The sequence below is a fragment of the Phascolarctos cinereus genome, unplaced genomic scaffold (assembly GCF_003287225.1).
Source record: "Phascolarctos cinereus isolate Bilbo 61053 unplaced genomic scaffold, phaCin_HiC Scaffold_1;HRSCAF=81, whole genome shotgun sequence".
Lineage (NCBI taxonomy): Eukaryota > Metazoa > Chordata > Mammalia > Diprotodontia > Phascolarctidae > Phascolarctos > Phascolarctos cinereus.
In genome coordinates this window covers 23,186,755-23,201,712 of record NW_027555514.1, presented here as the reverse complement: position 1 = coordinate 23,201,712, position 14,958 = coordinate 23,186,755, and the positions used below count along the sequence as shown (strand labels likewise).

The following is a 14,958-nucleotide window of genomic DNA, read 5'->3' as shown; positions in this document are numbered from 1 at the left end:
AAACACTGTTGTGTTCTTGGCAATAATATGCCAGGAAATGAAAAGCAAATCAAGTTTTTTGTAAGGGTTTTTTTTTTAACAGCTCACATATGCTTTCACCTTAAGTGAAAATAATTGCCATCTTTTTTCTTGTTTCCCAGTTCTTTTTATCCCTTCAAGTTATGTACCCGTAAGCAAATTACCTGTGAATCACAATCTGAGTTCTCTAATGACTAAAGAAAAATACCTTGGGGTTTGTGTACTGGATGACTATATAAAGTTTATTAAAAGCTGCTTAACCTTCTTCCCAGTGGAATATTCAAATTTCAAGTATTTCATAATAATCTGTTTATCACTTGGTTAGAGCATCAGGGAGTTAACCAAGAGTTTTCCAGTGTTTTAGTCAACTATGCAATCATCTCGTTTTAACCTGTTTTTCCTCCCAGGTCTCTGCATGGGGCGGTTATGTGTTTATTATAAACCTTATTCCACTGCACGTCTTTGTGTTATTGCTGATGCAGAGATACAGCAAGAGGGTCTACATAGGTGAGTGACCACCTGCCTTTTTCAGCTAAGGATTAATCCATGTGTGCTTTTTACTGAGGTCCTTTAAAGTGAGCCTCTCACAGACGATTTGTTACACCTCTTGAATTAAGGAAATAGTCCAGGCAATCATATAGAAATCCCCTTAATTAGTAGGTGGTGTGTTTTTTTTTAAACTATTAAATTTTGTTTTCAGAGGAGTTGGGCTTTGAAGTCTGTCCTATTAAATTTCTCTTATTCCTTGAAAGGGATATGTAGTATAAAAATCATGAAGATCTTTCAAATTGTGCATATTTCCTCTACTTATTTAAGTGAAGTAGCATGATATGTTAATCTTAGTTCAGGTGCAAACCCCCCCCCAGCACACGCACGCCCGCGCGCGCACACACACACACGCCATGTAGCCATAGGTAAGGCGTGCACTTTCTCAGAACCTCAGTTTCTTTACCTGTCAAATAGAGAAACTCTATAGTATTACTTCACAGAAAGCATTTTGTAACCTGAAAAATGTTCTGTTCATTTTGGCTGCAGCTTGCAGGGTGGGGGTGATTCGTTTTACACAATGATGATTTTCAAAACTGAAGGAGATTGTGGGGCTTTGAAAAGCTCCGCTTTGGTGACATGTCTTCAGCCTTGGCTCATGCTGATGAATCTTTCCATAGTATAGTGTGAAGAAGAGTTTTTTCCAAGAGATCGTTTTCATAGTGTGGTAACTGAACTGAATGATTAATGAGAGCTGATTCACCCTTTGAGATTGTCTTTTACAACACAGATGGGTCCTTGGCTAGTTTAGCTATAAAAGAAAACTCACGCTCTAAATCCACAGTCTTACTATGAACTTCAGTTGAGTTTCTAATCATTTTTGGAAGCAGTGTCACAAACATCCCTCATCTGCCTAAGCAAAACTTCAGCTTTTGAGAAATATTTTCTATTTCCTTTGGGGGGGGGGGTGCTGTGAAGTTTGTCACCCCATGGCAGAAAAACATTATGTCTTTCTTTCCATTTTAGTTTTTGACTTTTGTATTCATTTGGATCAGTCATTTCTAGATTTTCCCACTCCTCACCCCCAGCGCCGGAGGTTGAGAGAAGCCTTCTTTGTTACAGGTGAGCAGAACAAACCCAATGTAGTGCCCATATTTGACAGGAACAGTCAGTCTATGAGCACAGATGCTCCAGGACAGGGCATCTCTTCATCTCTGGGACTGAAATGGGTGCTTAGAATGACCTGGCCTTTGGCTTCATTTTAGTTGTTAAGTTTACATCATTATTGCTCTTTGTATTGTTTTTTTGGTTTTATCTTATTCTGCATTTGTTCATACAAGTTTTCCATTGTTTGAATTCAGGCCTACTCTTCAGAGCACTGCTTCCTAAACAAATGGAATATCTGGCTTAGAATTAGTTAGCAAAGCCTTCTTTACCACTTCCCGCAGCCAAGCCACGAAACTCAATCCTCAGAATATGTCTGGATATTGTGTTTCAGGGAAATTTTTTAAAAATTAAATTAAATTTTTTAAAAAATGCTTTTCTGGCAGTTCTTAAATGGTTTATGAACACTGATTTACTTATTACTAGGTTTGACATCCCATTTTTCTCTGGTGAATTGCTAAACTACTGGAAAAATGAAAACCCCTTCATATTGACATTCTCCTTATAAAGAGATGGTGGTTAACTGGACAGACAGTTCCCAGGCTCTCTTTCCTCCCTGTTAGGAGGGTTGGTTTTATTGTGCACCAGTGACAACGACAAAGAATTTCATGGGTCAGTTTGTCAGCTCAGCTTGTAGTATTGAGGTGCCTTATCAAATAACCACCATGAAGGCAGGGGCAGAAATGTAGTGAAGAGGGGCAGCTAGGTGGTGCAGTGGATAGAGCACCAGCCCTGGAGTCAGGAGGACCTGAGTTCAGATCCGGTTTCAGACACTTGATACTAGCTGTGTGACCCTTGGCAAGTCACTTAACCCCAGTTGCCTCACTAAAAAAAAAAAAAAGAAAAGAAAAAGAAAATGTAGTAGAGAAAATCCCATGACAAAACCAATCAAGTTCTCCAAAGTAAGGCAACATGCACTGATGACTGTGGTAGGATTTCCTGGGCTCCTTAGCTCTGCATTATCTTTAGTGCCCGTGTAGATCAGGCCTCAATATAGGGGAGATCAGGCCAGGATCCACAAGCTTGCCACTTGAAGAAGCTTGAAAAGTGCTGGATGTGACCAACACTGAATGAACTAGAAGAAAGTGAGATACACTCTCTTGATGGGAAGTGTCCCAAGCTCCTGTTTTTGCCATCACATCAGAGGCCAAAATCGTCGCCCCTGGAGAAGAGCAGGACAGCTCCGGCCTGGCTTCTTTAAAGAAGCTGTCAACGTGGGAAATCTGTAAAAGAACAGCATTAACTGCAGAGAAGGCAGAAGATCCCCAGACTTGTTCAGCCCCAAACCCTCTAATTGGGGATGTCCTCTAACACCACAGTTCCTATCATCCCACCTATTCCTCCTGTCATCCCTACTCTGGAGCATGCTACCTCCAGTGGAAGGAATATTTGCACCACTCCCTGAATCCATCAGGGCCTTAGCTCCACATTGTCCCACATTGTCTGGATCCTGGTGAAGGTAGATATTGAGCTGGAAAGGGATCTCTAAGGCATTTTTCAGATAGGGAAAGTGAAGCACAGGGAGGAAATGAAGTGGCATGCCCACAGCCATCCGTACAAGTAGCCTCAGCGGCAGTGAGGACCCGCATCCACTGTCTGCAGAGTCTGTGCTTGTTCCATTGGGGGCCTTTGTTTACACTCTGCACCTGCCCCAGAGTCTGTTATCTCCAAGGGCACTGTCTCGTCGAGTTCCCTCAGACACATCCCTGAGTCTGGAAGGGTCCCCTCTCAAGGACCTGCTTGGAGGCCTCTTGATCACCACCTCCTGTGCTGCTGGATAAAATAACAATCCTTTACCATCCTGTCCCCATGGAATGCCAGAGTACCAGGAGCCAAGCCCAGTGCATAGTCTAGGTATGGGATGCTCCTCCTCCTCCCCACCTGGGAGGTTCATTTCATCTGTCTCCAGTACCTTGAAGTACCTGAGAAATAGGCTAAGAACAACTAATTTTTTAATAGTGAGATCCCCACAGTATAAATCGCATTTATTGTCTAGGATGACACTTCCTAATGGGGCAGCTAGGTGGCACAGTGGATGGAGAGCCGTGGGCTCTGTCAGTAAGAGGACCTGTGTTCAAATCCAGCCTCAAACACTAGCTGTGTGACCCTGGGCAAATCACTGAAGCTCTGTCTCTGTTTCCTCATCTGTAAAGTGAGGATAATAATAACATTTACTTCCTAGGGTTGATGTGAGGCTCAAATGAGGTAATATTTGTAAAGTACTTAGCGCTTTACAAGCAATAAACACTTTATAAATGTTAGGTATTATCATCATCATTGTTAATTGGGGCCCATCATTATAATGAACAAAGTGAGCATAGCAATCCTTTACTCTGTAGTAATGCTTCACGATTACACTTGTTGGGATAGACTGCATATAAAAAGTCCCTTAGTGAGTGAATAGGAAAGTCAAGTCAGTAATTCAGAGGTCATGCTTGCCTTTTTGCATGTGATGCTAACAGCTACCCTGCTTCTTCTGGTCTTGGACTGGAGGTTAAGGGACTTGCACAGGGTCAGGTAGAATGTGAACCCAGGGCTGGGGTTCTCCCCCTTCCTTTCCCACCCTTCCATTCCAACCCTGACTTCATATTTGGGGATTTTAATTTCCAGCATATTGTCTCTTGTTTCTACTAAGCCGAGTGGTCGTGAAATAAGATAACTGCAAAGCATCTTGTAAGAGACTAGAGGGGAATTTGACACATTACAGATGGAACAGCAGTTTTGCCTAAGACAGAAAATCAGGGAATACAAAGTCACACATAGGTTTTGAATCTGTGTAAAGTCAGAATTTACTTACAGGAAGAAATGTAGCAAGATAACCTAAGCTGAACGTTCAGCCTAACATTCTTTGGTTCTAGAGAGAGTTGATATTTTTAGATTGTGGTCCTTCTAAGACCTAAGGCTCTAGTAACTTTTCTAGACTAGGTTTTGGTCAAGTTTTATTATTGCAAGGATCCAAGGTGCTAAATTCAATTTGTTTCTGCTCTTTCTTCCTTGATCAGCGTCCTCCTCCTCCTCACTTTCCTGGCGTAATCACAGTTTTACTACTTATTTGATTTTTTTACATATTGAACAAGTGTTTGTTGGGTATTCGTTATGGACACGTCAGTATGTTGGGCCCTTTGGGGAAGATACAGAGGAGTACACGATGTCATTTCTGGTCTCTGGGAGCTCATGCTAATTAATGAGAGGGGTCAGGTGGTGCAGTAGGTAGTGGGCCAGCCCACCTCGGCATCAGAAACCTGATGTGAGTCCTGTAGCCATGAACAGAGCTCTTGATTTCTTGGTACCTCTGGGGATTTTTTTAATGCTATAAATTACAGACGGTTTGCTCATCAGTGCAAGGGACCTCTGCCCACGTTCCCTGTGCTTAATAAAATCATTGGTCTAAAGCAACAACAAAGGGAAAATAAGTGTATCTCTGACCATTCTGCACACTGACTCGTAGGAGTGCCGAGCACCGTGTGTTCCTCTGGAAAAACAGCGGCGTGTCGGACTGGGTAGGCTCTGTCTCGCTCAGGAATTGCTGGGGAGCAGTAAAGTGCACCCCAGTTGCTGGAGGCCGAGAGAACAAGCTTTCACCACATCTTCTACCGCCGCCCCCGCCCAGCCTTTGCAGGCGCCGCCTCCTCATTGGTGTGTTCTGCAGCCACCTCTCAGCTGTCTTGGTGCTCTTGTTTGCTTCCCATTTGTGACCGTCAGGACCAGATGATGCAGGCGCTCTCTTGCCATCTCCTTACTTACCTTGCATTTGTGTATCAGTTCTTCCACAGTGTGGAGGTTCTGTCGTCTCTGAGCCCAGCAGAGGGGCCCACCCTCCAGGACGTGTGTGCCTCCGTGCATGCCGCCACGGGAGGGCTTCTGGAAGTTGCAGTAGAGCCAAGCCCTGAGGAGCTCTTCATTGCATTGTCAGTCCCCATTTCGAGAATTGGGGAAAATGTAATTTTATTGGTTAAAAGAAAAACAGTGGTGATGTTTTAGGAGGATTGCTCTGGTAACCTGCATTAGAAGCCTCCACAAGTATGCTGGCTTTATTCGTGATTCCACACGTGTTAAAACAGAGATGAGTTTACCAGTTTGGAATCCATAAGCATTATGTACCTATTATGTATAAGCCTTGAGGCTAGGTGTTGGAGACCTGGTCAGTTTTTGTTGTTGTTCGGTTATGTGAGACTCTTTGTGACCCTGTGGACCATAATGTCCTTGGGTGTTTTTTTGGCAGAGGTACTGGAGTAATTTGTCATTTCCTCCTCTGGTGGATTAAGGCAAACAGAAGTTAAGAATGACTCGCTCAAGGTCACACAGCTAGTAAGTTTTTGAGGGTGGATTTGAACTTGGGTCTTCCTGACTCCTGCGAAGAGCATTCTCTCCACGAAGCCACGTAGGGTTCCAGTAGTATAAGCTAGTACATATTTTTGTTGTTTAAGGATTGTAGGTGATGTTGACTTGTAATTACTGTAAGAAAACTGTTCTGTGGGAGAAAAGCAAGTACAAAATGTGTGTGTAATGAAGCTCTTGTGAGGTTTGGCAGATGACCCCTCGTAGTGGTCTTTGGGCACACTGGGTCATCTATGTGGAATGGTCCTTTTTTGCAAGGAATCATATTGACTTGAACCCAGGTCTCTTTGACTTCATGTCAGGTGCTCTTTCCAGCTATTCCAAGTTTGTAAAGGTATTATGAAAATTACTCTGCGTTATCTGCAACCATTGTCCTAAATTTCAGCCAAAAAAAAAAAAGATTTTAGGAAATTCCAGGCCCTCTGCCCTCGCACCCAGAAAAAGTTTTTATTTTTAAAAATCACCTTTTATTTTTATATCACCATCATTTTCCCCAATATCCCTCCCCCTCCCATACATCACATAGCAAAATGTGACAAAAGGATGAAAAAAAATCCACCTAAGTGATCAGTGTATAGAAACAGACCGCCCACCAGTGCCGGGAGTAGGTAAGAGTCTTTCCCAGTCTCTTGTTTCCAGCCTAGCTTATGCTTCATGATTCTGTGAGCTGCCTGTCCATGGTGGTCGTCACCGTATGTCACTGTGTCAGTTCACGTCTCTGTCCAGGCTTCTCTGCACTTGTCCCGCTCACCATTTCTCACAGCACAGGAATATTTTGCTAGCATTCATGAGCCACAGTGTGTTTAGCCATTTCCTCGTTTGGTGGGCTAATTCTTTGCTGTCCAAAAAGTGCAGCTATAAATATTTTGGTGTGTGTGAGGTCTTTCTTATTAACGGCCCCTGTGGAGCATAAGCCCAGTAATGGAATCTCTGGCTCAGAGGAGAAGGATGGTTCAGTCACTTGACTTGCCTAATTCCAGATCGCTTCCCAAATGGTTGTACCAGTTCACAGCTCCATCAGCGTTGCCCAGGGTGCCCATTGCTCACAACCCCTCCAACACTGGCCATTCCCATCTTTTGTTATTTTTGATAAGTAGCTGCAGGCTGTGAGGTGAAACTTGAGGATTTGGATGTGCATTCCACGTATCTATTCGGAGCATTGTTTCACAAAGTTGTTTGTAGCCTGCAATTTTGCTTAGAACTTGTTCACATCCTTTGGCCCACTTCTCTATTGTGGGATGATAACGTCATGGTAACAAGATTTTTTACATGTCACCAACATAACCCTGTTTTGATGGAGTTCAGTGCAGAGTTTGTGTTTTGCAGCAGTTAAAATTGTAAAGATGAAATTCTTTTAGCTCCTTTGTTTGCCATTATTAGCGTAGAGATTCAGTGTCCTTCAATATCTAGTAAGATAGATAATTGGTTAATTGACTATTATTTTGTGGGTAACATTAATCTTATTTCATAGACAGCCTTAGCATCTCACCCAACCTGAGTAGAAGTTAGGTTGGAAGAGTGTTTGAAAGGGTCTTGACAGAATATCCTTCCTAAATAGAGTTTCCTTCTTATAGACAGAAAGTGTTGGGCCCTGGGTTTTTAAGTATTTAAATTTTTTTTTTTAATAGCCACACACCTGAGGGACTTGCCCCTAAAACTTCAGTCTTTGTAGAATTAAAATGAAGAATGGAGACCTCCCCATCCTTCATATGGGATGATGTGGAGGCTGGCCAGAGCTCGTAACCCACTGCACAGATTGCTCCTGCAGCGCTTTGCTAGGTGGCTGCCTCCAGTCTCGGCTTAAGCAAGGGCTTAATAAGTTTTATTGACTGGTTGGCTCGTTATAGAGCTGAAGACTTCCCCTCCTGGACATGTCACCATTCTTACTGCAGAAATTGAGATGAGCATGCACAATTAAAGCTAAATTCCCAGCACAGGCTCTGGCCCCTGTGTTATTTGCTGTGCTGAGCAGTATTCTACAGGTGCCCGGCAGATAGTAAAGGGCCGTGGCAGCTTCCTTTTGTAGACTTTCCTATTATTGGCTGTGAGTCATACTCCATTTGAATCTTTCGCCTTACAATAATAACCTCTTTTCTACATTTTTTGAAATCAGCTTTTCAAGGTGTAGCCATGCTATGATATGCCTCGTGTTTCCTTTCTTCAATATTGTTTTTATAGGACATGGTCATTTTCTTCCAAACTGTCATTTCCAAGTTGCCATGGGTTTTTTCCACTTTGGTCGGAGGTAAGTCTAGGATTAGCAGTAGCCCCACCCCTTTTATCTTGTGAGAGAGAAGCTTGGTCTTTACCTGAAATTGGCATAGCCCTTATTTCCAAAGTGCTTTTCCTACACAATCTTTAAATCCCTGTTGCTCTCTAGTTCTGTTGTAGGCGAGAATCACAGCTGGCAGTCATGTAGCACTTTCAGGTTTGAAGAGTGCTTCACATGTTGTTACCTCATTTGATCCAGCTAGTAAGTGTCTGAGACAAGATTTGAACTCAGGTCTTAATGCCAGCCAGTATTATAGCTGTCATTTTACGGATGAGGAAACTGAAACCAGTCGTTATTTTGGTGAATTTTATAGAAAATTTCAGACATTCAATGATAAGATTCAGACCCAGTGTTTTTTCTTAGTATTGTTTTAATGGATATTCAGAATTTTGAATTTTCTGAAAATGAGATCATAACCTGGTCAGACCTGTTTGATACTCCCTTCGCCATCGGTGTGATCTTGGCAGATAACAGAATCCTTTGAATTTGTTTCCTCATTTGTCTAGTGGGAATAATTGAATGAGAGAATCTTGCAGGTTGACCTTAAGTCCAGCAAGTATTTTGTGGGTCCATAAAACTTAAAAGCAAGCACCTCCATTTTCTCCCTGCTGTCTCCAGCCCCAGTCCAGCTCTACCTGTTCCTTTGCTTCTCCAGATGTTGCTCTTCTCCTGTCCAGGATCCTTCCCGGGGTGACAGCTCTCCCGGCGATCTCCTTCATACCTTCATCTCTCTGGACCAGGCTCCCCTCATTCTTGGAGAGTGTCCCCTGTCCTCCTCACAGGGTTGCCATATCAAAGGAAACAGTGGAGGAGAAAGCCCTCTGTTAATTCATTGTAGAGTGCTGTGCACGTGGAAAGCATTCACCTTAAAGCAAATATTAGGAGTTAAAGCAAAGGGGTACTTACCCAGCAAGGAGGGGATTTTTTTAACCGGAGTAATTTCCAGGAGGCTTTAGTCTGACCTCAAGTACTTAAGGAACTTCAAAATGAGTAATTTTTGCATTGGGAGAAAAAATTCACAGAGCCAAACTGCAGTGAATGCAATAGCAAAATTAAGGAAATAAAAAATATGGAAGACCTTGGGTCATTTTCATATAGGTCAGAACCCCAAGAAACAGTCCAGTCTTTAATTATGTCAATATTATTGTTGTAATGACATTTACCGAGACAAATTGTAGGATTCCACACCTCTCTCCTTTCTTTTCAGACTGTGAGGAGTTTTCATGGAGGGGCAGCCTCTCTTTATATCATGATGCTTTGCAGAGGGGCTGCATTTGGAATTTCTTCCACCTCTGGTGAGAGCATCACAGCAAGCCCCCAAATGCATATTAGGGGCCTCAGGTGTTTTTGTTAGTTCTAGCATAGCTGGGTGCTTAGTTGTTCTACAAGTATAATAGATAAAATCATGTGCCTTTTTTTTTTCATGGAGATTAAGAGATCTGAATTGTCCCTCCTTCCTTAGATGCATAATGTTTTCATTCAGAATGATTCCTTAAAGGTAATTTTTAAAAATCAGTATTCTCTGGCTTCAGTAGTGTTGGGCTTAAACAAACACTGAAGTGTTTACAAGAATTGGAAGGTTGAATTTGAGAGGTTTCTGTAGAAAGACAGTCTGGGAGCTAACTTGTTGGCTGTTAAGTATGACATGACTCCATCATAGCAGAATCTTTTTGGGGACTTTTTGTCTTACTTGCTCATCTTGTAAAATTTTTGTTTGTTTTATCTGGAGGTGAAGTCGTATGTATTTCTCTGCTACCACTTGTTCAGGCATTCAGTTGTGTCCAGCGCTTTGTGACCTCATGGACCATAGCATGCCAGTGCTACCCATAGGGTTTTCTTGGCAAAGATACTGGAGTGGTTTGCCATTTCCTCCTCCAGACAGAGGTTAGGTGGCTTGCTTAGGGTCACACAACTAGTAAGTGAATATGACTCTGGAATTGAACTCAGGTCTTCCTGACTCCAGGCCCAGTGCTGTGTCCACTGAGCCACCTACCTGCCTCCTATAATGTGTAGTGCTATGCATTATTAATGATAAATGAATGAAAAAGCATTTATTCAGTGTTTTCTATATGCCAAACACTCTGCCCAGTGTTGAGGATACAAATAATAATAGCAGCTAGAATAAGAAGGCTGCCCCTGCTCTCAGAAAGCTCATGCTCTCATTGGGGAAGAAAAGATGCATGAGAGAATTGGGCTGCAGCTGTGTGACTTTTGTGTAGATAAGTCTTATTTGTCTCAAGCCTTGAGCTGCTATAGCTGGTTAAGTCCCCTCCCTCTCCCTCTCTCTGTCTCTCGCTCTCTAGCCCTTTCTCGCGGTCTGTGTGTCTCTCTCTCTTCCCCTTCGCCTCCTCCCCCTCTCTTCTTCCTTTCCTCTCTCCCTCCACCGCATGCCTCTGATAAGCCTGCATGCCACTGGCAGATTAATCTGCCTAAAACATTGCTTGGATCACATTACCTCCTGCTCTAAAAGCTCATGTCTTCCTCTTGCTCCCAGGCTCAAATTCGTGCTCTTTAGACTGATATTTGAGCCTTTCTGCAGTGGCTTCAGCTTCCCTGTTGCTCCCCTAAGGGGCTCCCCTTGGGTTGATTTTGGGCTGTTAGAATCCTCCCCTTGCCACCCAGCTCCGTGCTACCCCCTGTGTCTCCTTGGAGTGTCCAGAGGGTTTATTTTTTGCACCGTTCATTTGACTCTTACTGCTTTATATTGAGTTTCTCATCCCGTGGGGCGCTGTGAACTCTTAACATTTTTATATACATCACAATAGTACAGTCCTCTCACATGTAGCAAGCCATTTGATCAATATTTTTAATCCATTTATTTTACTTAAATCAGTTTATTTTATTGAAGTTAATCTCTTCATTTTACTGAATAATTGATTTGTCTGTGATTTTGAAACTTGTTAGAGAGACTGAGCCAGCACCTAAAGGGCCAGGAGGGCCTTCTTGGGCTTGATGGAAGGTGGTCTCTGCACCAGGCTTCCACAGTGTGGTGGTCTTAATAAGCTATGTTCATGGACTACATGCCATTGAAGTCCAGATGTTATCCCATAAAATACTTTTAACCAAGAGCTTCAAATTCGTGTCAGACTTGTTATTTTCTGTGCTACTGAGAGAACAGAGTTTGACTTGGTTTGGCTGCTTCTTCTGAGCTCTTCCAGACCCTTTCCTTTTTTGATGAAGAGGCCATTGTATTACTTTTGTACACTTTCTGTCCTTCTCTCTTCCTTTCCCTCTCTCTCCCTTTCTTTTGTATTTTTTCCCTGTGCCCTTTTCCCTTTTGTTTACCTCTGTCCCTCCTCCTTCCCTCCCCAGAGTAGGTGACCTTTAAGTTCCCTCACAGCTCTAAATATGTAGCTCCACCATAGCCCTATCTAGCTGGCTTTTCCCCCCTTTCCCTTCCTTTATTCTCCTGATAAGGAATAAATGGATTTGGGGGGTGTATTTTTAATCATCGTTATTATTATTTGTGTTCACAAATATTCAGGGTAATTTCCTAGCGGACACGTATAGAGTTGTGCTCAGTTGGAGAAATGGTATTTAAGAATTAGACAAAACCTAAGCCTAGCATGTGACTCACAGGCATCTCCTTTGTGATGTTTTCTGTAGAATGCATTCAGTAAATACTAAATAAAAATGCAGTGATGCATGCCGATTACTCTAGTTCCACAGGATGGCAGTGTTGTAACATTTTCATGATATAATGAATGATTTACAACAAGGTCAAAGTGAATTTCCTTAAAGTTCACAACTTTCGTAGCAAGCCCCTTTTACCTTGATTTGAATAATGAGAAGAGATAGCCCGGCGTCATGAGTAGCTTCCTCAGGGACTCCAAAGGCTCAGTGAAAAGGAGCCCGGCCAAGGAGTGTTGATGGACTGCTGTTGGGTTCGGCCCTTTGCAACAAGATAGAGAGCTGTAGTGGTATTCACTTCCTGTTGGGTGCATGTGGGAAGAAGGGAAAGTAATATGTCCTTGGGAGCTCCTATAGCAGTTTGTTCTACTCACTTGTGGCTCTTAGCACATGCTGCCTATCGGGGTCATTTATACACATGGCTTCTGTCCTTGGCAGGCCTAGGGCTGGTTTAGCACCTCAGCATTCCTCACTTTACCTACCACACACTAGGCATTCAGTATATATAGGTTGACTCAATGGGATATGCAGATCTTAGGAAAGCTGGGAGGTCCTAAAGAAATGGTTCAATACAATGGACATTTAATACTTTTTAGATGGCAGATGCCATGATAAAAATATGGAGAAAGGTGGGAAGGGGCTAGGTTATGGAGGCTCTGAAAGCCCAGAGGATTTCCTGTTTGACCTTGGAGGCAGTAGGGAGCTTGGGGAGTTGATTGAATGGGGGAAGGGGGTTCAGTTTTGCATTTTTAGGAAGCAGGGTGAGGGATGCAGGATCACAACTCTAGTTGAATTACAAAAAGGATCAAGATGAGGAAGGAAGGAGAGGATAACCAGTGCAAGGGGATGTCCTGGGAACACCACTAAGTGATAGAGGAATTGGAGGTCACAGTGAGGATGAAGGCCAGGCTTTGGGGGGCTACAAGGTAGAGAGAGATGTGGAATGACAACAGATCACAATCAGAAAGAGGGATTTCAGAGTGGTTTTTTTTTTTTTAACGTGGAAGGGAAGGTATGACCATCTCTATATGTAGCTGAAGTGGGGTGGAGAAATAGGTCACAGGATGTGAGTAGGTTGATACTGCAAAGGTGACATCAGCAGGTCTTGGCAACATGTTGAATATGGGGTAGGCCGGGGGGTGATAAGTGAGGTGTCAAGAATGACTCCTAGTTTGAGAGCCTGAAGGACTGGGAGGATGGGAAAGATAATGAATTTTGTTTTGAACATAATGAGTTTAAGATCTCCTAGACATCTAATACAAGATGTTTGAGAGGCAGTTGGAAATATGAGATTAGAGGTCCGCAGAGAAATTGGGGTGGGAAAGGTAGACTTGAGAACCATCTACACAGAGATGGTAATTCAGTCCATGGGAGCCAATGAGATTTCCAAGTGAAGTAGTATAGAAGGAGGAGAGAAGAGGGCCCCAGGACTGAATCCTGCAGGACACCTCCGGATTTGATCTGTCTCTTTCAGAAATCTGGATCCACCAGGGTCTGGCAGATCCAAGAGGTGTAGACAAGTCTATACAATCAGAGGATTTTAGAGCTAAAAGGGATGGGAGTAACCATGTCAGTACTGCACCCTGCCCCCAGCAGCAGACAGTGGCAGTGTCCCCTCCTGATTGCACAGTCCCACACTCATACTAGAAGTCACCTTGTTTCTGGCATGTAGACAACAAACCACCCTAGTTTGTTCAGCTCAGCAGACGTGCTTAGTGTCTGCTGAAGACAGGGTGCCTGCCAAGTGTGCGTTTCTTGGCATGGTTGAGAATCTTCTGCTTTTCATTTGGAACCATCCAGGTACCTCTTCCAGGCATTAGGAAGTTGGTGCCCAAGAAGCCTCCTTAATTCTTGAGAAGGTTCCTTGGTGGCTACAATTGAGGCACAGAAACTTCTTTCCTGCCTTCTGAGCTCTTGGAGGGTTGGGATTTTGCGTGATTTTTCTTTATGTCCCACAGAGCATCAAGGGTGGTAGTGTTTGCCCAGTTTCCCCATTTGCACGGAGGCCCTGTTGGCCAAGACTGCAGCTCTTTCTTTCTGGGACAGGGGCTGACTTTGCTCCAGCCTTGGTCTCTAGACTCCACCATGACGCCTTCCCTACCCTTCCGTTTGAAATTGTCACTGGGAAGCCCTTTCTGACTTCAGTATGCTGTCATGTTACTATTTCAAATCGATTGGACTTGATATACTGGCTGATTATCAATGACATGGAGCCTTTCTTGATCCAGCTGAAAGTAATCTCACCCTTCTCTGAATTAGCCTTCAGTTTCCCAGTTGTAAAAAGACGATCATCTTTGCATTTTGTCACTGGGCTTTGAAGAACATGCTTTGTAAACTTCAGGGGGTGATGACAAATATGGACTTTTATTTTCTTTGTTCTCCTTATTGCACCTGGTAGTACACAGTTGCTTGTGGTTGGACATGGCCTCTTTTTTCCCTTCTGGAGTATCAGCTTCCCGAGATGTGGCATTGGTGGGATTGGGGTTCCTCTTCTTTATGTCCCACAGTTCATCAGCTCTAGTGTTGGAGGGAGGCATTCAATAAATGTTCAGACAAGCAGAATGTATCATTTCTGGAATGGCTGCCTGTGTAGAGCTAATCCCTTATGTGGTTTGTGGATTTTTGTGAATTTAAATCCTAGGCGACTCCTGCCCATCTTTCTAGGCTCATAGGACCATATATTTGGTCCTGTGAGAAATGGTCAGGTCTAAACCCTCATTTTGTGGATGGGAAAATTAAGGAACCGAGAGGATACGTGAATGCTTTGGTCATTTCTTAACCTCAGTATTGGAGTCTTTATGGGCTCATAGTCCGTATCTACCATTGCCAATGGTTTTCTTTTTTTTTCCCCTCCAAGAAACATATTCTTTGCTATGCAATTTGGCTAAAATGAGGATTCAGGTACTCTAGTCTAGTAGCTTCTGATGCTGTTCAGGATAATTCCCTTCATATTTTAAATATGGAGATGAGTTTATTTGCCAAGTGCTTGATGGTGCTGGTATACCTGGCCTGATGTGTGCATAAAAATCCAAGCACCTGTAAAAATGGAA

The 14,958-nt window shown here is 43.2% G+C and overlaps 1 protein-coding gene across 1 annotated transcript in view; it reads left to right on the top strand.

Moving 5' to 3' along the window:
- The window catches only part of STT3B (STT3 oligosaccharyltransferase complex catalytic subunit B), a 100,819-nt gene that overhangs the window by 61,736 nt on the left and 24,125 nt on the right, over positions 1-14,958 (top strand). The window contains exon 5 of the mRNA XM_020993270.2: positions 426-525. Coding sequence (XP_020848929.1) covers positions 426-525 — 100 coding nt within the window. The remainder of the gene's footprint in view (positions 1-425; positions 526-14,958) is intronic.